The sequence below is a fragment of the Glarea lozoyensis genome, assembly GCF_000409485.1.
Source record: "Glarea lozoyensis ATCC 20868 chromosome Unknown GLAREA10, whole genome shotgun sequence".
NCBI classification, from domain to species: domain Eukaryota; kingdom Fungi; phylum Ascomycota; class Leotiomycetes; order Helotiales; family Helotiaceae; genus Glarea; species Glarea lozoyensis.
This window is the reverse complement of record NW_007360984.1, coordinates 1,489,638-1,514,845: the sequence shown is the minus strand read 5'-3', so window position 1 is coordinate 1,514,845 and position 25,208 is coordinate 1,489,638. Positions and strand designations below refer to the sequence as shown.

At 47.9% G+C, this 25,208-nt stretch overlaps 7 protein-coding genes across 7 annotated transcripts; 3 read left to right on the top strand and 4 right to left on the bottom strand.

Moving 5' to 3' along the window:
* Positions 1 to 786: 786 nt before the first annotated feature.
* On the bottom strand, positions 787 to 5,491 carry GLAREA_05523 (Ankyrin repeat-containing protein; the record flags this gene model as incomplete). Its single annotated transcript, XM_008078812.1, has 3 exons — positions 787 to 1,365; positions 1,413 to 1,609; positions 1,657 to 5,491. The coding sequence occupies 3 exons, from the start codon at positions 5,489 to 5,491 to the stop codon at positions 787 to 789; spliced, it is 4,611 nt and encodes a 1,536-aa protein (XP_008077003.1).
* Positions 5,492 to 7,023: 1,532 nt separating this feature from the next.
* GLAREA_05522 (Clavaminate synthase-like protein) lies at positions 7,024 to 7,404 on the top strand (the record flags this gene model as incomplete). The annotated part of the gene is made up of 1 exon (XM_008078811.1): positions 7,024 to 7,404. The coding sequence occupies one exon, from the start codon at positions 7,024 to 7,026 to the stop codon at positions 7,402 to 7,404; it is 381 nt and encodes a 126-aa protein (XP_008077002.1).
* Positions 7,405 to 7,836: 432 nt separating this feature from the next.
* GLAREA_05521 (uncharacterized protein) lies at positions 7,837 to 8,424 on the bottom strand (the record flags this gene model as incomplete). The annotated part of the gene is made up of 2 exons (XM_008078810.1): positions 7,837 to 7,927; positions 7,979 to 8,424. The coding sequence occupies 2 exons, from the start codon at positions 8,422 to 8,424 to the stop codon at positions 7,837 to 7,839; spliced, it is 537 nt and encodes a 178-aa protein (XP_008077001.1).
* An 880-nt stretch (positions 8,425 to 9,304) lies between these two features.
* Positions 9,305 to 10,828, top strand: GLAREA_05520 (P-loop containing nucleoside triphosphate hydrolase; the record flags this gene model as incomplete). The annotated part of the gene is made up of 6 exons (XM_008078809.1): positions 9,305 to 9,325; positions 9,379 to 9,399; positions 9,529 to 10,316; positions 10,458 to 10,566; positions 10,634 to 10,754; positions 10,809 to 10,828. The coding sequence occupies 6 exons, from the start codon at positions 9,305 to 9,307 to the stop codon at positions 10,826 to 10,828; spliced, it is 1,080 nt and encodes a 359-aa protein (XP_008077000.1).
* A 4,281-nt stretch (positions 10,829 to 15,109) lies between these two features.
* Positions 15,110 to 16,908, top strand: GLAREA_05519 (Homeo; the record flags this gene model as incomplete). Its single annotated transcript, XM_008078808.1, has 3 exons — positions 15,110 to 15,599; positions 15,647 to 15,668; positions 15,720 to 16,908. 3 exons carry the CDS (start codon positions 15,110 to 15,112, stop codon positions 16,906 to 16,908), a joined length of 1,701 nt encoding a protein of 566 aa, XP_008076999.1.
* Positions 16,909 to 17,871: 963 nt separating this feature from the next.
* Positions 17,872 to 20,485, bottom strand: GLAREA_05518 (uncharacterized protein; the record flags this gene model as incomplete). Its single annotated transcript, XM_008078807.1, has 3 exons — positions 17,872 to 18,253; positions 19,109 to 19,934; positions 19,981 to 20,485. 3 exons carry the CDS (start codon positions 20,483 to 20,485, stop codon positions 17,872 to 17,874), a joined length of 1,713 nt encoding a protein of 570 aa, XP_008076998.1.
* An 834-nt stretch (positions 20,486 to 21,319) lies between these two features.
* On the bottom strand, positions 21,320 to 22,044 carry GLAREA_05517 (uncharacterized protein; the record flags this gene model as incomplete). The annotated part of the gene is made up of 2 exons (XM_008078806.1): positions 21,320 to 21,661; positions 21,718 to 22,044. The coding sequence occupies 2 exons, from the start codon at positions 22,042 to 22,044 to the stop codon at positions 21,320 to 21,322; spliced, it is 669 nt and encodes a 222-aa protein (XP_008076997.1).
* Between the last annotated feature and the right edge of the window lie 3,164 nt (positions 22,045 to 25,208).

Genomic DNA, 25,208 nt, shown 5'->3' with positions numbered 1-25,208 from the left:
GCATAACTTTTTTGGACAACATTAGATTAGACGTAGAAATATCAACATCTGCTGGCAGCAATTCTGAACATAACAAGCAGCCAGCGTTGATTAAAAAACTCCATTCATGATTTGCCCCTTCATAACTGCTGATTAAGCTGTGAAGTGACTGTAGAACTCAGTGTGGAGACGAAGAGACCGACATATGCAGTATAGAGTAACGGACTTATAATAATGCAAAACATAAATGTTCTTTACTTATGTTTCCCTCTAAATATCGTATGGAATTAAGAAGGTAGATTCAAAACCTGAAGTAGGTCTCCCTCTTTGCGGCGGGAGGATTACAGAACAAAAAGCAGAGGAAGGCGATACTTAATTTGATCATCGAGACAGGGAATCTCATTTTTCCTCCTTCATTATTGTCCTCATACAGACACCACAAACGCCTACATCAAATATCAACCAATGCGAAACTTGATAGGCCAGTCAGAAGGGGTTGCTACCACTAATTGTGTCCACTGCAAGGCTATCGAAAAGTTGTAGAGTAAATATGTGTTGTTTTTCATTATTATCTTCATGAGCCTTTACTTCAATCCCCGCCATTGCTGCTGCACGTTATTAGATACAATTCCTGGACCAAAATATCCTGACCCGCCAGCTCCTCTACTCCGTCAATCGAATGTCCCGCAGTAACATTATCTATTTTGATGTTTTTATCTGACCAAGACGCCTGACGAAACGTCGATGCCTCACGGCACATAATTTTTACATGGAGTTATTAAACATGTCATAAGCAGCTGTACACGTTCAACTGAGTGTAGGAGGCACAGTGCTAGTTGGTGATACGCTCGAATCGTGGGTACCATTCGTCAAATTAATGGCAGTGTCCGAGACAGATTCCCGCGGTGGACTCCCCCCATTCACGGACTTTGTTCTTATCGAGCTAGGTGGTGTAATGCCATTTACTTCTTCATGAAGGGAGATGTGTCCGTTCGGCTGTACGGTAGAAGGTGATTGTTCGGATGACGGAGAAACTTGATTCTCTTGAATGAGATGCGTAAGTCCCTGCTTCCTACATAACATTTCATAATCCGAATCCGAAGGGTATACGGTCACAAGTTCTCTTCGAGGGGCCCACCGCTCATTGGACGGCGGCTCTCGTGTAATCTTGGTCAGAGGCGCATCTTGCTGCTTTACTAGTTGCCCGCTGATGTACAGTTTTGGCTGAGGTGTGAATTTCTGGTTGGGGTCAACGTCCGGGTCTTGTTTCCATTTGGGCGGTGGTGGAGGCATTTTGCAAGTGATATCCAGCTCTTTATAATTCACGAGCATTTCCACATTTCGCAAATGAGGGAAGTTTGGTACGATGAACATGAACTCGGACACCTACAAATATTAGAATGACACCTTGTAAGAGGGCTGGGTCATGTTACCTTAACAAAGAAAAGATCGAGGCCGAGAAAGAGTGACCTGTTGGCCGTCATGACCTCGTCGACCGATATCCCAGGCTCGAGCAATTGTTTGCGGAAAACAGCAAGACTGGGCTCACGAAGGGTGTATGCACCATTGTTTGCTCGCCACACAGCTTTCTTTGCTTCTATCGTAAGAGGAACGCGCTCCCAAGCCGTGTCTGTGTGCGGGTTAATTGTGAACTAAAACATGGATATTACAACTTACATCGCGTTAGGTGAAGATCTTTCTCCCCTAGAAGTATGGCAGCATTGATGTTGAGCATCCACTGTTCCCTACCACTGGGAAGTCCGGTGGCCTCAGACCGAATTGTGTCGAATCGGTAACCATCAACCCAGCGGAATAGGCTTGCGACGTCACGATTCTTAGGATTCTCGAGGAGATCGAACCATCTAAGGAGGAGTGGAAGCCTCGAAAGCCGCTGCACCCGTTCCTCCTCTGCAATTCTAGCGCGCTCCGCTCGCTGCTGCTCCACCTGAAGGGCCCTACGACGCTCCTGCTCTTCATGCTTGAGCTTCTGCTGTTCAACATATAATATCCGTTGTCTCTCTGTCTCACGAGCGGCCGCTTCTGCATCTTGAATGCGCTGAGTCTCCTTTCTCTCAGCCTCTTCAGCTTGGCGTTTGGCATCTTCCTCTCGGGCTGCTTCTTCTCTAGCTACTCGAGCTATGTTAGCTTTCTCGACGCGTTCGAGTTCAAGCGCTTCTTTAAGCTTCTTCTGTCGCGCAATCTCCCGTTCCTTCTCACGCAGGGCCTCCGCCTCCGCTTCACGAGCCCGTTCCTCTTCTCGCTTAGCCTCTGCCTCGCGAGCTGCTGCTTCTTCTTTACGTTTTGTTGCCCTCTGTTTCTCCTTTTCCCGTTCCTTCTCGCGCTCAGACTCGCGGTCACTTCGATTCGACTGGTCTTCCACGCCTGGTTTTACTTTCTTGCTTTCAAGCTCTTGGCTAACAGTTGGTCGATGACTAGATGGCTTTGAAGACCGATTGGTTGTAGAAGTTTCGCTTTTTGACGCTTTCGTAGTTTCCTCTGATGTTGAGTGAGTTTTAACTGCCTGCGGTTGTTTAATCTTTGAGTGTAAAGACCTCCTTTCATTGCCATCGTCGTGCCCTGGTAAAGGACTCCTGGCGGTAGATGTACGAACGTCCGGAGACGAAGCAGGAGTGCTATCTGATCTAGTGTCATTTGCAGCCTCGCCTTCCAGTTTGCGCCTCTTGAGTGGACCGCCACTTGCACTATATCCTGTCGCCGCGTCTTGCGTGGCAGAACGTGGTGGTGTCTCGCTTTTTCGATGCCTTTTGACAGGGCTTTCACTACGGATGGCGGTCAAGCGATCCTTCGACTCGTCCCTCATAATTGATCGAGCTCGGTCTTTATCTGATGGGTGTTTTTCTACGATGTCAGGATCGATTTGCCCAGAAGTGACCTTTTTTACAAGACGCGATAGGCCAGGGCTAAGACGCTCATCAAGTTTTTCGCCTTTGTTGTCAGCTAAAACTCTTTTTTCCTTTACAGAAGCGCTGGAAGCATTCGAAGCAACGCTGGTTCGTCGCTGTTTTTCAAGCTCGCGCTCTCCCCGCAATTCTTTACCAGACACAAGTTTCCTGCGAGGTTTTGCAGCGGCTTCGGTGTCAGACATAATGCCAGCTTCAGAATCCGAGCGTTTCACTAGAGCTTTTGGTTTAGGCGGACCAAGAGGGAGTGATTCCGGATCCGAAGTGACAGCAGGTGCTGAAGACTCTTCCTTTCGAGGACGCCCAGGCCCTCGTCGCACCTGTCCATCTTTGCTTTGCTTATTCAATCCGCTGTTGCGTACCGATGACTTGGAATCATACTCCTTAGTCTTTGGGCTTGACATACTTCGTTTGTGAGATCGTGCTGTCTGCGACTCATCAACCTTGTGTGCTTTACGAGCATCTCGAACGATATCTCTTCCATCGCGACGAAGGCCGGGAGATCTCGGCTTCCTAGGTGAAGACTTGTGTGTTTTCTCATATCTCTCGTACGCTTCCTTGAACAGCTTCTCCTCTTCTTGCCACTTTGGTCCTGCACGCTCCTTGGCGATTTCAAAGTAGGTTTGCCCTTTAATTCGACGGGTTGGATTGAAATTATCTTGGCCGAGGATTAGTTCTATAACTTTGAGATGTGCATCGCGGCCAATAGCAGCTAGCATAGGTGTTGCCTGCTCCAGTGATACACCTTCAGCCAAAGGCGGATCCGGATCGAATCCGCCCATAGCGAAAAGAATGTTAAGCACGTCTAGATGCCCCCCTTTAGCAGCTAATGTGAGAGATTTTGGATCGTTGAGGTTAGTATGAACTTCTAAGACGCGCGCTGCAGCACTAGCATCACCTTCTTTCGCTGCTTTCTGCAGTTCCGTTGCAGTAAGTGGCTGGTATAAGAGATGGTCACTAGTTTTTTGGGATCGTGCCGTACCAACGCGCCGTCCCGTAGCATTAAGAGTATGCGAATCATAGGTCGGAACAGAAGGACTTTGACGAGCACCGTCTCTGAGATTTGACAGCTCATCTTCGGACACGCGTCTAACATCTCGATTATTTTGTTTCGCCTCCAAAATAGCGGCTCTTATTTCAGATGCTTCTGACTCATCATAAGCACCGCTTTCTTCTTTTTCATTCACAAGGTCAAGAGGTTCGTCACCATGTCGGTTGGGTTTATTTGGGTCGGCTCCTGCCTCAAACAGAAGTTTAACGACCTCGACGTGGCCATTCTCAATCGCATCGTGGAGTGGCGTATCCTTTTGGTCGTTTACTACATCGACTATGCAGTTTTTATCCAACAGAAACTTGACCACATCTTCGTACCCATTTATGCTGGCCACGTGTAGAGGTGTATTGAGAGCATGGTCTGGCTCGTTGAGGTCCTGTGGTCGCTCTTCATATCTTTGTTTGGCGACTTCAAGCTTGCCGCTCAGACAAGCTCTGGCTAGGAAAGTTTGTCCAGATGAATTGACATGCTTTTTGTGAGGGGCTATTTTCACAGGCGACATCGTGGAGCCGCCTGTTACGGGAGCTGCTAGACTCCGTAGACGTGAACTCCGTGGGTGTGAACGATCACTTGCCGATGAATCATCGGAATGATATTCAGTGGATTGAAGGGGAGCTGGGACGCGCTTCTTCTTGTGGCTTAAGCCATGGGAAGATTTGGTCGCTACCTGGGTCGAGGCACTGCGCCTGTGGATTCGAGAAGGTGGAGAAATTGAACGTGTGCGCTTTCTTGAATGGCCATCCGGTCGAAATTTGGAAGACGAACGGTTGTCTCGATGATATCTGGTTTCCGTACCAGAGCTTCGCTGTCTGACAAAACGTGCGCGTTCAGTATCTTCATCGTCTCCAGAATGTTCTCCAGACTGTGAAGCAAAAGTCCGCCGCGAGTAGGCTCGGTCCGTGGATTTGATTTCAACGCGGGTTGTTGAGCGGGCGCGGGGTGAGGGGGATCTAGAAACGTCCGAATCCGAAGCAGCTGGCTTCGATAACGAGGAACGCGTCGTCGCAACAGGCGACGTCGGTACTGAACTTAGACCGCTCGAGTTACCAAGGTGCGCAGGATCGTCTTTCACGTTAGCGGTCTTCTGTCGCTTTCTTTTGCCTAGTGACGATGTGGAAGTTGCGACTGTGCTGGTTTCACCCAACTGCGATCGTGATTGTGGTACCAACTCTCGTCCAATTTTCGTCTGAATGCTGCCCATGTTAGGAGCATTTTTCGCATCCTCATCGTCGCTTTTGTCTTCGTGTTTGATCATTTTACGAACTTTGGATGGGGAATGGCCATCCTTTCCGGGAAGTACAATCGTTTCCGCCTCCGAGTCGCTCTTGTTTCCAGCATCCACGTTATCATTCGCTTCGTTGAGTATATCCGTATCGATGTCCATTGTTTCCGGGCGACTGATGACAGGAGGGGAGGACCTGATGCCGATGGGTGTATCCGTCTCTCCACTTCTCATGCTGACAACATCCTTAGGAAGACCAACTGGCGACGCCGAGGTCCGCCCAGCGACAACCTTCGACACATCCTGCGTGTCCATCGATTCTACCCCGAGTGTCGCCTTGTCCAGTACATCTTCAGTCCGTTTGCTAGGAGACACTTTGGAAATATCGAGGCGGAGGGACAAGGAGGATCATCCGTGTCCTACTCCTGCAATTATTGCAAATAAGCGCGGCACCGGGTTGGACACTCGTCGAGGGAGAATTAGTGGTTATACTCAGTTGAAAGAGAGGCGCTGAATGCGCGTGGAGGTGTTTTTTGTCGTGAGGCTTTCGTGGGTCGATGTTTGTTGAGAAGAGGCAATCGTGAATCTGCGCATTTGGACTTCGAGGTCTAGGCGGAGAGACGCTCATTGGATTCGCTAAAGGCTTACCTCGTGATCGGGATCGCTGCCCCCAAAAGCCCAGTCTCTGCTCACTGCATCGGAAAGGGGTATTTTAAAGTAGCTTGACAACTTGCCGTCATTGTATTATGAGGCAGAAGTATTTGGGACAATTTCATCGAGCTTCTCCAGGTGTATTCCTGGTCAGCCAAAATATCTTCTAGATGCATCGCTGGGATACGGAAATTGCATGGTTCTCTTACCCCACCAACGTGAATTGATCGGGACCGTGACTTTACCACATTTTGTGAACACGGCCAGAGGACAAGAACCGTTCTTACTCGAATTCGGAACTAACAGAATCCTCCTCTACTTCAGGGAAGAACAGGCGTGAATGTTGAACTACTTTGAAATAGAACTCTATCATCCAGAATTAGAGCCATCTAGTTCCACCCAGTTTCCAGCGCGAGTCTTGACACTAGGGCGAGGCGAGAACCTGCCAACCAGACTTTCTTTGTTCAACCACCAGACATTTGAACGACGAACAAAGACATCGAGAAGCGGTTGTGTCAACTCTGCCCAAGGACGTTCCGATTTTTTGTGTCTCGGATTCGTCATATGTCTTTCAATTCCTGTCTTTGACGTACGCGGCGTTCTTCCGTTCTTAAAATGGGAGCATCCAGGAATTCAACAGCATGTTTGGAAGATTATAGAATCAGCAACCTTGGTGATGCTTTTTATATTGCGGATTTCATAACTCCCCATGAGGAAAAATCGATTCTGGAAAAGGTCTACCTTTTACCTCTGGATGCTGTGACTCTCGCCACTGACTTGGAATAGATTCGAGCCGCGCCCAAACCTCGGTGGAAAGTACTCAGTCATCGGCGTCTGCAAACTTGGCCATCAGAATTGACGAGGAACAACACATTGCTAGAGTCAGATCTGCCCGATTGGCTCTTACAGCCAATTGTCTCGCGTCTTCTCGCGCTTCCTCTAAATCGAGAGTCCACCAACCACATATTCTCGGACAGTCCTCATGGTGGTCCAAACCATGTACTTATCAATGAGTGTAAGTACCGGGGATTAGACGATAATTCATTTATCATGTTGCCACGGAAGTTCTCCCGACTAAACAGTGGTCCAGATCAGTCTTGCCTTTCAGGCATTTCCTGGTCCTTCCCATTTTGTTTTCTGATTTCGATATCTAGAACTCCCACTGAGACGTATTAGATCTACCAGGACAAGGCATCATGCCTCACAAAGATGGTTCGGCGTATCACCCGGTTGTTTGTACCGTGAGCTTAGGTTCCAGCTTGATGCTTGACATATTTTCTACCAAGAGTGACGGAACCCGAGAGGTCGAGCCAAGATACCGAGTTTTGCAAGAACCTCGAAGTCTTCTGATTACGGCTGGAGAGATTTATACAGATTATATGCATGGGATTGCTGAAGTCCATGAATACAGAGATCTCAGTCGAACAACCGTTGCGAATTGGGACCTTCTCCACGATCCGGAGGCTATTCGAGATGGGGAATTACAACGCTCTACTAGAACGAGCCTTACTTATCGAGACGTGATCAAAGTCTCCAAGCTGGGTGCCAAGTTTGGGAGTCTAGGTAAATTCAAATAGACGCTATAGAAAGTGACCCTGGTACCCTCAATAGATGAATGGCATAATCCTCGACCGGCTTTCCACGTTCTCGGCACCAAACTTCTGTATGTACCACTTTCTAGTCAAGTTGGCTGTAACACTTAGATTCGAGACGACAAATATGAATCCGGAGAAGATGGTCTTGTTGAATACCTGACCAGACGGTGCCCCTCCAATAGCCAAGGCGAGATAAATGAGACACTCGCTTGTGTAATGTGGGCATATTATAAATTGAAAAAATGGATGATTCGGCAGAGTGTACTTTTTAAGGCTAGCGAGATGCCTGTGAGAAACATGCTGTGTGACAGATGCGCCGAAGAAGATGCATATGGCAAATAGCGACTTAGCAGATGGCCATGCTGTGAGCAGCACCTCAGATGATTGCCAAGTGCTCAGTGAAGCTGCTTGTTGTTAATTTTGCTTGACAGCACGTTCAAAAAGTCTCTCACCTATACCCTCGATCCAAACACCAATACCCGTAAACAGATAATAAGCAATGCCACTAATTCACGCTGTCAGTCAAATCATACGAATACTTTGGCACGACACATACATCACCCAGAGTCCGATCCACATTTTTGCTTGCGAAGGCTTCGTGAAGACGATGGATTCGTATAGCCTTCTCAATCCTTGGAGAGCCATCAGAAACCAAAGGAGTAGAGCCTGCTCCGCAGACATAGCTTTGGAAACATCTTTTGATGAATGCGCGGCGAGAAACTGAAATGCAGCACCTCGCTCAAAGATTTGGTATCCCCAGAAGGCGGAAGAGGCCACTGAGAATACATAAAAGTACGTGAACCAAGAATGCGGTACTTGAACAGAAGCAACAAAATCTCCGATGATTTTGGAATTACTCTTGGCGCCCTTTCCAGGACTCGTCTCTAGTCGTCGAGAGCCATAGGGCATGATCTCTTGTTTGAACCATGGGAAGAGTAGGCCACCTAGATCTACGACGATTCCTAGCGCGAAGAATGATTGACAAAGGAGCCGAGGATTCATCTTGGAACTTTTCGACACGCCGCGTGATATCTGCTTTGTGATGGTTTGCGTTTGACTAACTGTGACGTGCGGGACTTATCTATTCAAAAGAGCCAGCGCAGTAGGAAAATTATTTTCACGATGAAGGATAACCTGCTGTCGGGTATGTAAGACTTGATGGCACGACAGCGCACAGACCACTACCCATTCTCTTCTAAGGACTCAATAGAGGTTGTTTCGGCAGAGTTGAACGAGATAGGGATTTTGCAATCGAAATGGTGAAATGTGTTTTATTGCGTAGCAACCACTGTTCGACATAAATGACAGAACTTTATTATGATTTTCTCTTAACATCAACTTAAAGTGTAGAGAGAGCATGTGAGTAAGTTCAGTTATTGCTACTTTCTTTTAAGTAGAGTCTAAGAGATCTAATTACTGGTAATGATAGACGAGATACCAGCATTTCGTCTATTCATTCGAAGAAATGTCGTGTTTCGACAGCCACCTGTTTGCTCCATCACGAGGGCTCGGGTAGACACAACCACGCTCGTTGTGAACAGAATGAATGGCAGAACCTCCTTACTATTCTGTAAACTTATTATATATATTAGAGCTGGCAAGCAGCTTAAATTGAAGTCTATGTTAAGTAGAGTTGAGAAGAGCACATTTATTCAAAACAATCAACGAACTATCGTATATTTCGTCAATGCAAACACCTGCCACGAGCCTGGAATCGATGGTGGTGGCGCACAGACCATATAAATGTTTTTGTGGGGCGGCGAAGTCCCCTCCAAGAATTGTAGAATCGACGTCAACAATTTTGACAACCTCACGAATACTACTCATCGCGACCAGCTACACTCCCACATACCTGGATTGTCTGTAGAGAAAATCTGCAATCATGGCGACCACCGTAGATAAGGTTTGTACCCGGGGTTTACTGTGCCGAACGAATATACTGACACCCCGCCACAGATCAAGGATATTGAGGCCGAGGTTTGCAGCTACCACCCTCAAGAGATAATATATACTGATTTTCTGCGTTAATAAGATGTCGAAGACACAGAAAAATAAAGAAATTGTTCCCCTCTGATACAGGAGAGCGAGTAGTAACAGATGTTCTAGGCGACCAGTTTTCATCTCGGTCAATTGAAGGCGAAGCTAGCGAAGTTGAAGCGCGAACTTCTCACCCCAACAAGCAGCGGCGGTGGAGGGGGATCTGGATTCGATGTTGCAAGAACTGGTGTGGCCAGCGTGGGGTTCATTGGGTTCCCTTCTGTGGGCAAAAGTACTCTTATGAGTAGACTCACTGGACAACATTCCGAAGCAGCGGCATACGAGTTTACAACTTTGACAACGGTTCCAGGCCAGGTTCTTGTCAACGGGGCGAAGATACAAATGCTTGATTTGCCAGGTATTATTCAGGGAGCGAAGGATGGTAAAGGAAGAGGTCGCCAGGTCATTGCTGTCGCGAAAACGTGCCATTTAATATTCATTGTTCTTGACGTCAACAAGCCTCTCACCGATAAAAAGGTCATAGAGGCAGAGTTAGAAGGTTTTGGTATTCGAATCAACAAATCACCACCAAATATCGTGTTTAAGAAAAAAGACAAAGGAGGAATCAGCATCACCAATACGGTACCCCTTACACATATTGACCACGACGAAATCAAGGCTGTTATGGGCGAATACAAGATATCATCAGCAGATATCGCGATCCGGTGCGATGCTACTATTGATGATCTCATCGATATTTTGGAGGCAAAGAGCAGAAGTTACATTCCGGTTATATACGCGCTTAACAAGATCGATGCGATATCAATCGAGGAGCTCGATCTGCTTTACCGAATCCCTAATGCATGTCCGATTTCTTCTGAGCATGGATGGAACATTGATGAGTTACTTGAACAGATGTAAGTGTGTCTCTGCATCAGAAATTCCATCTCAATGTGCCCTGTTGGTTGTACTGCAATTCTAGTCGTTCTTCGGAACTTCTACCGCGATTTTATATTGTGGCGCTACTCGGTGTGCTATGATCGCTAATACAAAGTCAGGTGGGAGAAATTGAATCTTGTGAGAGTTTACACAAAGCCCAAAGGGAAACTTCCCGATTATACATCGCCGGTTGTGTTACGATCCACGAAATGCACTGTAGAAGATTTTGTAAGTTTAATATATTTTGCCGAAATCTCATAGGAAAACATATTCGCTAACGTCTCTCTTAATGCAGTGTAATGCTATCCACAAAACCATAGTGGATGATTTTCGACAAGCGGTTGTCTATGGAAAGTCTGTCAAACATCAACCACAACGTGTTGGGTTAAGTCATGAGCTTGCAGACGAAGACATCAGTAAGATTTTTAACAGAGTCATATTTTGTCTACATTCCACTAACTGCCTGGTAGTTACCATCATCAAGCGATAGAATTCTTTTGAGGTAATAAAGAGAGTAAACCATGGCAACGTGTTATTCTTCGTGATCACTCTTCCGAGTATCAGCCATCGCGCAAACAGATCAGGGAAATCTCCCCACACTGCTGAGCCGTGGGCAAGGTGAGTCTTGATGAGTGTTTACAGTTCTCAATACACAAAGGGACGAGCAAGCAGAAGGATGGTTTGGTGAGCAGAAGAATGTGCTCCCACAAGCTCGCGTATATCGGCCTACGTTTGGATGGCTGCCCAGTGGGCAGAAACTGAATTCAATAGAGCCTATGAATCAAATTTAAGCTAAATCGAAAACAATAGTGCCGATCTTCAAGCATAGAGAAGCACGACGGTTCGACACGATGACCGTGGTCAACGTCAACAGCTATCCAATCGGTTGATATTTGATTATTATCTCATGACAGCTATGCTCAAAATGCGACTAGTTCTACACGAAAGCATACGCTTGACTCTCAAAATTTCCTCATTCTCTTGTGTTATTTGACTTCATTAGATTTACACTTGTTTTTCCACACGGTACATGCTTCACACGACGTCACCCCTCGATTGGCTGCAAGCGAGGAACAATCCGTCCAAACTTCATCCCTCCACTTGTTTACAACTGCCATGAAACGATAATCTGAAGGATCCAGTGCGCACAGACATCCATGGATCTCGGCGAGATTTGATGACAGGTTCAACATCGGAATTTCGGACATCTTCTCGCGCTTATGGGGGTCGAAAAGCAGCGACGGATATTCTGCAAGGGTTTTCAGCCTATTAACGGCCAGCGGGCACGAAAAAGCGGAAAAGTCGCAATTTTCTCAGCCAGTCGTTTCGTTGAACCTGGGGCCAGGCATGACCAAATATTTGATTGAAATTGAGTCTTCTCATCTCGATCCATTTACTATCTTCCCCTCTTTACCGCCGAAGGCTTAGGTTCAGGATTGCCTGGTTAAAGTTGCCGGATGAAAAAACCAATTCAACATCAGTGAAAGGCGATTTGATAGTTCTATGGTCTACATGCTATGCGCTTGCTAGTCAAGTTTACAGGCTCGCCTATTGTATCGATCCATACACAACATGAAGTCATTCGTGTGATGAAGTAGGAATGATGCATGTGCTGTTGTATTTCACAAATTGTCGGTTGGAAGAAGCGACTACACATCTGGTTCTCGTCTCATGGCAATCTAGTGCAAGACTTGGGAACCGAGTGATAACAAGGTATGTATCGACCGTTTGTGTCTGATAACGCTGCGTCCCAAAGAAACTGCTCAACACTGTTATTGCCAGAACCCGGCTCGAAATGCTCAATTCCATCTATATCATGCAAATTGACAGCCAGGAGAGCCATCCGCAAGTTGTCCTTCTCACAGTCATGTTTTGGATCCACTCCACAAACTCTTTTGTCCAAGAGCTTGCTAGTGTTTGAGGAATCTGCCTACGCCGGACTTTTCAGCCCGCGTTGGCTTTGAGACCGGGAATTTGGGTTGGAGTAAAAGATACAAGAGAATATTGAAATTCGTTTGTGTCTGGAAAGACCAGTCGATTATATATGCTTCTACAAAGTGCCTTCGAATCATAGGGAAGCCGGGTCGAATACGTTTCGTTGTTCCCTCACTACTCAAGACTCATTGCCTACGAAACGTTCGCTGAAGACAGCAACACCATTTGCACTTATAGTTAAACACGAAATTAGGAAATCAATTCGGTTTGACTCAGTGGTGTGGGGGTATAGTCAACAGCGCTGGCCTCTCTTAGCAGCCATCATCAGGGATTTTAATGTCAACCATTATTTCTAGTGAAGTATCTGGGTTCACCAACCTGAGAAATATTCGGTAGCGGTTTCGGCACCATCACTAGACAGTTGGCATACGGGGAGTGAACGAGAACAGCTCTTCTTTGGACACACCATAACGTTTTTCTTCAAAGGCTCATATGATGGCCTTATCCAATCAATGACCTAGGTCATAGTGCAACCCTACCCAACATCCCTTTGTGACACCAACAGCCTCCATGAACCAGCCGACCAGGACGGGAAAGCTACACTCTATCGACCAGTTGAAGGCAAGCAAGCCTCACTTCGGCAAGGCAAAGGAAGAAACCCATTGAGGGGGAAGGCGGCCTACGCCTCGCTAAACTCTCTAACATTCTGCAGCGAAGAATAGTCGGTTCCGAGTGGCTGTCTAATCTGAATGAAGTGCACGACATGAGAAGTGAAGGCATAACAGTTGGTTGGAGGCACTGGACGCCGAAGATCTTGTTAGTAATCGACCATTGAACGATTGAAGGCCAGGCACGAGACTTGGCCGAGCCCACGAAACATGCGCATAAGGATAATACAAGAAATCCCAGGCACTGATTGGGAGCTGTTCTCTTGATGGAAGCCTTTTGGGGAGGTACTTGGGGCCGTATTGGCCTCGCTGAACAGATTTGAGGTCATGCTCTGGTCCCAAATTGCCTAGTTGGGAATATCAGAAACATCGCATAGCCTCCGTACGACGCCACACACAAGTAACAACATCATGGACAGCAGTTCTCTGTAACTCTCAAACATCAACAGAGATAGCAGGACGCCAGCCACGGCCAGAGCTCCGGGGCCGGGCTGTCAGGCAAATGTGGTAGTGATATCCTGCGATGATGATAATAGCGGCGTGGAGTGCCACGCCCTACGCTGCTTGCGGCAATCACAATAAGGATTGTTTTAATGCAGCAGCTAGAATGAGACTAGCATGTCTTCGCTCCCGCGGCGGCTTTTCCCTAGACGCGTCCTTGTTGGTCGACGGTCCCGGGAGACGTGCTAGAATCGGCCATAAGAGATCGCGGTGTTCTTCGTCTCGACGGTCAACGGCTCGGCTCGACCAACGACATGCGCCAGAGGCACGAAAACATGGCAACGAGAAGGACATTATTATCGCCCAGCGAACAGACCGCCATGCTACCAAATCAATATCATCTCTCTTTTCGCGCGCGGTGATTTGATCAGTGTCGATTGATGGAAACATTGGAAAGTCCGTCAATAATACGAAGTACTATTGTACCGATTCGTACGGACGATGATTGTTAGGCGAGACGTGAGCCAGTCAGTCCTCTCCCCCAGCGGTTGCAGGGGCCGTTGTCGTATGGGCTTCTGCGCACGTCCTTGATCCGCCGCTATCGCCGTGCTTCGAGCAGCTGCAGCAGCACCAGGCCATCCCATCCCAGCTATCAGGCCAGCTCGAAAGGTGGTGAGGTTGTGCAGTCCACGGGGGAAGACTCGAGAAGGTGCATCTGGAGAGTGGAAGGCACCTTCAGTTGAGATGTCTTCGCTTCGTAGGGAGTAGGGAGGAGGGAGTAGCGAGAATCTCAGGCTTCGCTGTCTAGGAGGATAGGTAAGTGACTGCGTGCTTGATCCATCCGGCCCATCCTCTCGACCAGGTCGTCTTCGACTCTTCGACTCTTCGTGCTCTCAGCCTTTTTCGTCCAGGCCTGTCCTTTCTGTCCGTCCTGTCACTGTCCCCTCGTCTTCCCCTGACGACCCTGCCACTGAGGCCCCCATGTCCCAGCCCTCTCAGGGTCAGCAGTGCCGCTGCCACAGCTTCTCCGCATAGAACTATCGCATATGTAGTCCTGGCTCCCCCCGTCCCTCGTGCTGGGGCGCTTCACCTGTTGTTTCTCGAGCGACACAGACAGACCGACCGACTGAGCAGAAGCACTGAGAGACCGGTCCACACACTGCCCCGTACGCTCTCCCACCCACATCTGCACGACCTCCACCGCCCACCACCCTCGACCACCTCCACCACTGCTACCCACACCACATCTGTACCTCCTCAGTACCTCCAACCCTCCGACCCTCCAACCTACGTACGCGCTCGCTCAGATATCCTCCCCTCCGTCCCAGGCCTCCGTCTCTTTCGCCCCCTCTCTCGTGGACTGCGCCTGTTTCATGTGTTGCAATAATTGTTGATCGCGAACTCCTTCTCATCTGCCTTTCGCGCCTGCCCCAGTGCTCCAGCCGGTACTTGTTGGACGACTCTCCTGCGGCCCAGAACGTCGTTGCAGCGCTCCAGTCCCGCGAAGCCTCTCTCATATCGACGCAGGAACCGCTGCTTACCATGCATGTCGTCTGCCGTGAAGACTGCAGACTTCCTTAGCCAGGAAGCAGCACCATTATTATCTTCGACCACACGCACTGTGCGTGGGCCGAAGGATAACACTCATTGATCGCCAGTGCACTCAACGTTGCGGTATATATTGGTACCGAGTCGGGCTTGGTTTTTAGGAAATGCACGATTCCATGATGGCGCAAATCGGCATCGACCACGAGAACCACATGGCGGGCAATGAGAACTATGGAGGAAGCGACGGGTGGGTAGATCTCAGTCACGGCTACAATTCTTCGCAACATCAATCACCAATATACGAACATGCAGGCTTTCAGTTCATGCAACAACCAGCTCAATCGCAAGGCCCGTTGGAGCCTTCGTTTGCGACCCAGAGGATGCCACAACCTTCACCACCAAACGCACTTCCTTCTCATCAACAACTATTGCCTCTTATAATGCCTAGTCATCCAACCTGGCCTAGTATGTTGACGAATCCAGCGAATTACTCCGCACCACCAGTCGCCATTCCTCCCGCGAATGCTCAGCAAACCAAGACGAACAACGGAAAATCTTCTGGCGGTCACCCAGCTCCAACTCCACGTAAAACACTAACAGACAGTGATCGGAGAAGAATGTGCCAGTACCATGAGGACCATCCATCTACGAAGCAAACTGATATCGGAGGTAATGAAATTCTTCCTCTGTATGGTTACACTGCTAACCTGATTTAGCGATGTTTGGAGTTGAACGAAGGTAAAATCAATGAGAACTAGATCTTTTTCGCCTACTAATGTTTTGCCATAGCACTGTATCCAAAGTTCTGCGTCAGAAGGAGAAGTATCTTTTTCCCGAGGACCGTAGTCTTTCTCCAGTCAAACGAGCTAAAGGAAAGTTTCCGGATATCGAGAGAGCACTTTCCAACTGGGTCAGAAACACGCAGAAGCAGGGCATTCCCTTGACGGATGAGACAATTCGAGAAAAGGCTCGTTTCTTTGCAACGACGGTTGGTAACGATGAAAGCCATTCGAAGACCAACAGTACGAGCTGGCTTGAAAAATTCAAGCAGAAGAATGGAATAGGGTCTGGAAGATTGTCTCGACGAGCATCGGAAACGAACATCTCTGACACGGGATCACTAATTCCAGAATCTGGCCAAGCTTCCTCAAGCCAGACGCCAAATGGGATTTCTCCCACCTCGCCAAACGGCCTACCCTCGCCTTCACCGCTATCTGCAACGAAGAGCAACGACGATGACCTGAAATCTGAATCATTGAATAGCTCCTTGAACAGTTACCTCGAGTTTGGCCAACGACATGGCAGCTATCATTCAAACTCTCAGAGCACCACTTCGCTGTCGAGTTTCACCGAGCCTCAACACTCATATTCTGGAGCGACCAGCCCTACCACTCCATTTGCCTTCTCACCAGACAACAATGGAAATTCGTGGCTGCCTTCCCAACAAGCTCGTCTCCCACCACCTGGTAATAATTTCCAGCGTCCTCGAAGCCAGACATTTCCTATGCTGGGTATTGATCCTTCTTTTGCGGCACAGGTCTCAGAGCCATTAACTCCAAAGTATATGCCAGGTACGGCTCCCTCCTCGGCATTGGATTCTCCTATCCACGAGATCCCTTCACAATTCGGCATTGATTCGCACGTCTCCTCGCCACCTTTGCACCACAGCAGCAGTAACGGATCCATGGCACCGCCATCTTCGGGCACACCCGTCACCAATATTCAATCTCCAATTGGCTCGTCCGCGCCAAGTTCTCCTACACAGGATGATGCTCGACGCGCGCTCGATACGTTGCTCAACTTCTTCCAGCAAGCCCCCAGTGGTCTAGTAGATCAAAACGACTACTTGTCAATCATCAAATTGACGGACAAGCTACGCCTACATAGTCACCTAGCACTTCCCGGAGGCCTTCATCGAATCGAAGAAACCGAGCCCCTAGCTCCAAAATTGGAGCAATCGATGAGTGCAGGCTGCTAAGTCATTTAAATCACACCAGCCCTCACGAATCCTGTATATCGAAACGCTTTCCTTCAGCCCTGTCCTTACCAGCAAACTCTGCACTTGAACGGCGTTACACCATTTTTATATGTACAGCGATCGCATTTCCCAGGCAACATATCAGCAGCACATTTCTTCTTCGCCTTGTCTTTTATACCACTTTTTACCACATCTACAACTCGATCTCCCCGGTTCCGGTGTAGGGTCTTACGTCCAAGGAGCTCTAAAATTCACCCCAAGCCTCTATATACCCCCGATACAACTATCCCGCTCACGCGGTATTTTCGCCAAATTTTCGTTTCTTCTGCACGTATTTCGCAAGAGATCACGTAGCATGTACCTTTTTTCAACAGCTCTCTTCACAAGCGGTATTGCGATTTCAGCTTTCATTCTATTCACCATCGGCCACGGTCGAGCCTAGAAGTCGATAATTCCCAGACCTCGAATCTACGTTCCATTTCCGGCTTTTCATTTTCATTCATACTATACACGTTATTGGTTTTTCTTTCACGTTCCCACCTGTTTGTACGTGGCATACATGCGAAACGCGGATGCCGGGCTTTTAACGTTGGAGATGTCCTACCGCAAGGTACACACATTTTTCTGGTTGGTTGGTTGGTTGTTGCGAGAGGGGAGCACAGAAAAGAAAAAAGAAGAAGATGGAAAGAAACTTCACAGTTTTCAAGTAACGTGGCAAAGGACCATCCCCTTATTTGTTTCGCTTCTACCAAGTCTAATTTCTTTTGGGGGGAGGCGATGGGAGGGAAGGGAATGAGGAGGAATGGGACATTTAGCATTTCGAATTCTACATGGGAGGCCCCATCTGGATTTTGTTCTTTAGGAGGCCCCGATTGAAAGTCAAAAGATAAACTTCACATATACGCTTGCTCATGTTATCTGTCTCTTTGTGATAGAACGCGGGTATCAGAATGTCAATGCTAACTAGCTAAGCCTCTCCTCGAGCAAGGCCGCTACGCCCTTCTCCCCCAACTCTGGCATAAGCCTTACGATGATCAGCTCCACAATTCCGTACAAGAGATGCTTATTACAATAGCTATCACCGAAACAGTCCAACACATCCTCGACCTCCTTGATGCGCTTCTCAACACCCGGACCAAAGTAGATACCTTGTACCTTTTCCGGGATTAATGACAAGATAGTCTCAGCGCATTTCCTGCGGAGAAGCAGAGACTCAGCAGGTGTAGGGATCTCACGTGGGGGCGCGAGGGTGTTGGCGGGGAAGATGGCGGCGCGGACGGTGCGAAGGAGGAAAGGGAGTCTAGAGGGGTCGAGGACATGCGTTTGGATTGCGTGAGAGAGGATTCTAGATGAATTAGCCAATGGAGGAGGAAAGAGAAAGCAAATCGTTCGAGGGGTGCATGAATAGTGGCTGAGAAAATGGCAGTCTAGTATATCTGAGAAAGTGAAGATCAAGGACAGGACAAAGCGAAACAATAATGGACGCGGTATTCTCGCAAAACCCCATATCGGATATCGAGTGAGGTCAGTATGAGTACGTAGTATTGGTCAAAGCTTCGGAAGGCTCGCAGGATGAGGACAGTAGCATGCAGGGTCCGAATGAGCATGAGGCGGAAGCGAACACCAGTGGATGAGAATCAACGGGCATGTGCGGGAGGAAGGGCGGTACGATGCGAAGCATAGGCAGCCGGATAAGCAGCCCATGTCCTTTCAATAACGCCGGGCGCGTAAAAAAGGCTACCCTAAGGCTCGACTCGTTTTGTTGGTCCAACCCTGGCGGTGAGGATTATCGTAGAGTCTAGAATCCATGGAGAAGTGGTATGGGATGACAAGTATTGGAATAATGTGGTCATGAGTTGACTTCGAGCCAACAACCCGTGGGAACTACGCCAAGCCCAAGACGCAGAAGCAGGTCAAAAAGGCAACGCGAGAAGGATGACGGGAACTTTCTTAGAGCGATCGCGCGATGAACCGATGAACCGGATGAAATGATTCAATAGGTGACATCGCTCTTGTAGCGTCCGTCTGGATGAGGGTGTGGAGTGGCTTGCTAGGGAGTTCAGGAAAACACTCGTTTCCGAAACATAACTGGAAGGATCCAGGTCAAGTGACCGCGAATACATGCGGGGTGATGGGAACTCGCACACTCGATGATGGAATGCCGAAAGCAGAGACCTGATGAAGAAAGTGAAAAACTTACTTGTCGATTCTTCCGTCCGTATTCCCTAGCTGTCCTGGCCCCGTGAGGGCTCCCCACTGAAGAAATGACAACGTTGCCGCAAGCCAGGGCATGCGGAAATCAAAGTCCAGTAAGCGAGCAGCAGCAGACCATATTCTCATCTCCACGATAGGTGTCTTGCTTGGAATAGCTTTGGTGGCGATTGGCTCAGCATCTATCCCGTCTTGACTCGAGTGACCCTCTAGAACCGCTGAGCTGCTGATCTTCGGGGAGGTAATGCGAGAAGGAAGTGATGAAGATTGAGCAAGCGTCAATATCAAAAACCTCGCCGCCGTAAAGGCAACAAAGGCGTATTGCAGGACTAGCCAGAAAGTCTTCTGAATGGACCATTGAATATTCCATTTCTTCTTTGACGAGAACAATTCGGCTGGCGCGACGTAGGGGCCCAATTCTGAATTCGACCTAGCAAGTCGGACATTGGCTTGCGATCTTGGTAGTTGGGCCTGGACAATCTCCGCAATTTTCGTGATACCTTCCCAGAGCAACCACGGTTCCGAAGCCTTTCCACCAATACCATTTCCAATGATCATTTCAGAGAATATCTGTCCAACCAATGTTGTCAGACAGTCATTTTCGAGATCCTCCGTGGGTAACAAGACAGCTAGGACACCTTGGACCAACATCTGTCGGTAGACGGCTTCATTATTTATTTGCTGTTGGGCGAGTGGGCCACCAGACCCATCTGGGACTGGAGAAAGAGCGGGCATAGGCCATAAGGAATGATAGATCTCGCGAGGATTTGTTTCGAGCGGAGACGGATTGAGAGGCTTGTGAGATGTCCGATACGCTAGCCAATATCAGCAAGTTACTAAAATCAATAATGCCCATCCTACCTTGAACGTGGACGTCTAGCAGATCCGGTAGCTCATCTAACACCAGACTTTCTATGTCTACATTCCTTATCCTCTGCTCTAAAGCTCTGGTGCAATGTGCAATGATCTGGACAACCTCTTCCACAAACACCGAGTCCGGAGTGATTTTGGTATACCAAGTATGGACGAATTCCCGTATAATGATAGCAATAAATGCGTATAATTGTAGATCCACCTCATTACTGCTCGTCAGAGGGGGCAAGATTTCGTCGATAGGCGCTGGGGTATTTCGACCCTTTTCCGCAAGATTTGGACATAATGTCCTTCGAATTAGGAACAACGTTGACCGATCCGAGGCGGGGTCGCTGGAAGCTTGCCGAGGAGCAGAGCGAGTTTTGGGCCCTCCTACTTTGGGGGCAGCATCTTGGATGGTTTGCGCAGAGCCCGTAGAAGCGTTCGCAGAAGCTGATTGGGAGGAGATGTTTGACGTGGAAACAGCCTTTGCGCGAGGTTGAAGCCGCGACATTAGAGTATTCCCACTACATTGATTGTTTGAATTGCCCGACCCTCACTGCCACAATTTTGAAGGCTAGATAGATCGGCTGCTATAGTTCGTGCGCCAACTGCGCGTGGTGGTGTTGCAACGTCGTTCCGTCGGACAGCCTAATGATTGAAGGTTGTTGCGCTTCACGATCCATCGACAGGCCTCGGGAGGAACCTAAATCAATCCCCACCATCATCACGTGAGGAGTCAGTCCGTGAGTAGAAAGACTTGCACAGTCGACAAACTCGATATGTTATCGTATATTTATCGTATATTTAGGTGATTTTGTTGTGTGACTAGTTGATCTTGAAGTCCCGATCGCACTTTTTTATAAGCATAAGCCCTATTATAGCATTAAAAATAAAAATATAATTAACTTGGTGCAAATTACTGACATCCATCTTCTCCGTGTCAGTTAACTTAGTGATTAAAACTTTGTTTATAGGTATACTATTTCACAATAGAGCTCCTGAGTGACAAAATACTGGACAAAATGTACGCTATTGTATGAAGCTGGTCAAACCTCATGTTTGGGACTGACCTACTTTGATCAATAGGCGAGCAAGAGGATCTCACATTCTCGGGCTATTTCAAGTAAGCGCAGAGATAGTATTAGCGCTTGATATTTCAAGTTAATTATTTAAGTACAAAGGCGTTGCAATCATGACTCTTTTCCCAAAAATGCCTCCCCTGTTACTGGTTCCTGCCGTGGACTCCCGCTTAACTCCTAATTCCAGTTCCTTGTCTCATGAACCCATCAATCTTTATGAACCCTTCCAAAATTCGCCAGCTTACATCCACTTCGAGCAAACCTCATTAGGACATTGCTGGGCTCCCCTTTCTCTCATGGACAACAATCTGACGCTGCTTTTTCTCGGCAACAGCACCGAAAGCCACTAGTGACATAACGATCACTTGAAGAGGAATCATCATGACCATAAGGTACAGCGCTGTCTTGCTCTCTTTGCACAAGGTACGGAAGTGTGGTTTCATGTTCATATCAATAGCCGACCACTGACATGACCAGCTCTGAAGCGAGTGTGTTGTGCTAGAGGAATTGACGCCATAGAAGAATGAGGTACCAACAAGGCCTGCGATTAAGCCGACTGTTGGTGCTATGAAAGATATGATGGTGTGAATCAAGGTTTTGTTTCGAATCTGAAAGTCAGCTGTTAGTGTTGATCTATTTAGAGGCTCAATTGGAAGGTTCTTACTGCTGGAACGCTGCTAGCAACCAAAGACAGAGCGCTGAAGAAGATAATGAAGACACCGCATGCGACCAGCGCGGTAGTCGGTCTAAGATCGAAGTCGGCAGGCCATAGTGGAAGGAGAAACTCGTCACCCAGATGAGTGCTTTTGAACGTGCCCAAGGTGTGTGAGGATGTGCCAACGATGACGATCGAGGACAATAACGCCAGTAAAGTGAGGCCGAGACGAACAGAGTTCAGAATTCGTGATACAGGTGCTTTCGTTCTTTGAGTAGGCGTATCGAATTCTTCAAAATCCGACTGGAATTGCGGCTTGACTTCTGTCTCTGACATGATTGCGTCAAGGGAAATTGTGAAGAACTTCGGAGTGGAAAAAAGCGAAACAAGGAGATGGAGATAACTTGAAATTGCAAAAATCAAAGGAAGAAACTTGATGAGTAGCAGAGGAGGAACAGAACAGTGAGTACTTAACTTATTCAACGACCATACCATAGACGCTGACCTGTATGCATACAGAAATAGGAATTAAGCTACCAAGAGTGCGCACTGAGGTGGAGGGCCAACCGAGACCAACTGTTGGATGTCCGCTCGGGCCATAGCCGCTGCCTGTAAGGTCTATTTTGTTCGTCTCACGATGCTCCAAGGATCAATCGCGCGTTGGTGTGTTGGTGGCCAACCAGATTGCGATGGTGGTCTGTTTTAAGCTGCTCGCATTGCGAAGCGCTTCGAGAAAGCGGCTTCGGATTGGAACGTCCACTCAGTGACTTGGATTGTCCTCAGCATGCTGAAGAATTCCGATCAACAAATGAGGCTGCTTAATCGTCTTTTAAACTTTAGAGCGTGCTGTCCTTTTCATTCATATACGCACAGTAGGAGTATATACTAGAAGTCACAGACAAATAGCAATATCAGAAACGCTCTCAATGACGGGAGACGACTGTACTCCGTAGCGAAGGCAGAGTTGGGTATCACGCCGCTTTTACCCCGCTCGAGTGCCGGATACGTTGCCTCTGTGCCTCTCCCTTCAGGAGGCGGCATCGACTGAGAAGTGCGTACAAAGATACAGCACGTCTTATTTTGGCCAGAACATTTACTCCAGATTTGCTTGCTCGGTGTAAATCCCATATTGTCGTCTGTAGATCTTACAACGCACAGACTCGAGGTGCGGTCAGATTGTTATCTCGATGTTTCGACGGTCAAAATCTGGGACGTCAGCAACGACCACCCGAGTATTCTTATAATTGTAAAGGGCCATCAACGCATTTTACCCGGTAGCAGATGTTTTGGCCTCTTCAAAGTTACAGAAGGTGTTGTTATTCCGACACAGTCGAGTGCCCTCAGAGGATCTTTTGCACCTCCCAACAGCCAACAGGCCTCTCTTTCCGTGGGGTTGGTGCTTCGGATTGTGTTTCTACTGCACAGAACGGCCGCGCAGACCTACGAAAGGTGTCCGAAATCGCGCGGCTTTCCTCAAGCGTTTGTTGGTTTCTGAGCGTATCCTAGGCATCTTTTTCTATGGTTCTGTCCGTTCCGGTGCCTGGTTGCTATACTCCAGATGGCAAATTGATACCATCAGGTTGACATACATTTAGATACCTAGGTACAGCATAATGTGTCCAACTCTCCGTATCAACTTAGCCAAACAGCATGCCACCACTCCTTCAGAGAAGCCATACGATAAACGTTGGCTGCCAAGTTCCCTATTATCAACTCTCTACGACACTTGTCGGGTGCCGGAGAAGCAGGAGTTTGATATCGCACTCCAAGGTATCATTTTCCATTCTTTCCGTATAGCTCCAATATCTAGGTCAACAAATTGTCCAATACCGTCAGATACCTCGACATTAGACTTACTAACTGGCAAGACAGTTTGTCGGTATGACGCTTCGTGTCGGACAATACAAGTGGCAGTCGACTGTCGAAATCCGATAATTGCTCGATCAAGTTGATAAAACACCGTGTGTTACGTGTACTACATTCAGTAAATAAGACGCTTTTGGGGGCTTCCAATACATTGAACTGAATACCAGACTGGCTACTAGGTTGCTGCCACTTATACTGTCCACCGCGGGACTGCGTCAACACACTGTCGCCAACTGGTGCGGCATAATGAGGTTGTGGAACGCTTGTTACTCCCAGAAAAAAGCACATTCCAGGAAGTCGGCTTGCTCCACTGACGCAAGCACTCTATGCAGTCCAATCTGCATGAGATGTATGATAAGTCGTGCCGGTTCTCGATGCAATACAGTTGACTAAAATCTTGGAGCTGGGAATCGTTCTAGATACCTTGCTTGATTGATGGTTCGGGTCTTTCGAAGAGAAGAGCTTGATCAGGTCAACATACTTATGACTGACGGCCGCACGTTTGGGAATACAAGGCAGTATGATTCCTCTTTGAAGCCATATTGTGGCAAGTGAAATATGACAAAAGAAAAAGGACGAGATATTGCACAACACCTTGTGGGACTGTAGCATGGTCAAATGCTATTACTGGCGGCCTTTCAGGGCACAGGTGAGCACAGCAAAGCTGTGTCTCGTGGGACTCAACGGCCGCGGTGACATTGGATTTCCCCTGAGAATAGCTGCATTCGCAAGACTGCATGATCCCTGATATGCGGAAAGCTTGCACAGACCTAAGGATCAAAGTCAGTGGGGAGTGCACTAATTTTAAGGTTGATGTACAGTACATTACTCTGATTTAGTCGTTCCCTCGCGCCGTTGAAGTCACCGTCTCCATTTCTTCTGTTGGGGCGTGGTTATTGTGGATCAGCAGGATCCAGCTACAAAGTTAAGTTTATACTTGGGAGATCATCCACCCATAAACTTAATCTTGGGAAGTGTCGCTATAGACCAAATCAGTGCAGTAGTCGAAACACGATACGTACATTAGTCAACCCAATTGACGTAGGTCGTGTGCTTAACTGGGCATCTTAACTATGCTCCCAATGAACAAGCTAAGTGGCAGTATTCTTTTTTTACCCTACCTGATTCAATTACACTTAATGTAGGAGTAATTGTCCTTACCTTGATAGTATTAGTTCCTAAGCACAGCCCAAATATTTCTGATTTACCCCAGGCAGTAGACAAAACATACGATAGTTCGTCAATTTTTTCGAGTAAATATCTCGTTCCGACTACCACTCATTTCCTGCGGCGAGATACTGTACAGTTGAAATCTGGTGAATCTCAAGTTTTACTTAACTCATCCGCATGGTAACTACAACGTGAGGAAGCCCAGGTTCTCACTGGCCAAATTGCAAACCGAATCATCACTTGGAAAATTATTGGCAAGTTGCCAGTTCACACATTGGTATATGTACCCAGAGTCCTAGACAACTGCACAACGGTTTTAGCTGCCGGAGCCGGTTCCGAGCTTTCCCAATGGCTGGACCAAATAATGCGGCTTGCCTCTAGACTATCCGACGATGAGTTTGGACCACATACTCATGTACCGGAGATTTGGAATGGGTTTCTTCGTGCATTAGAGGTGTTGAGCT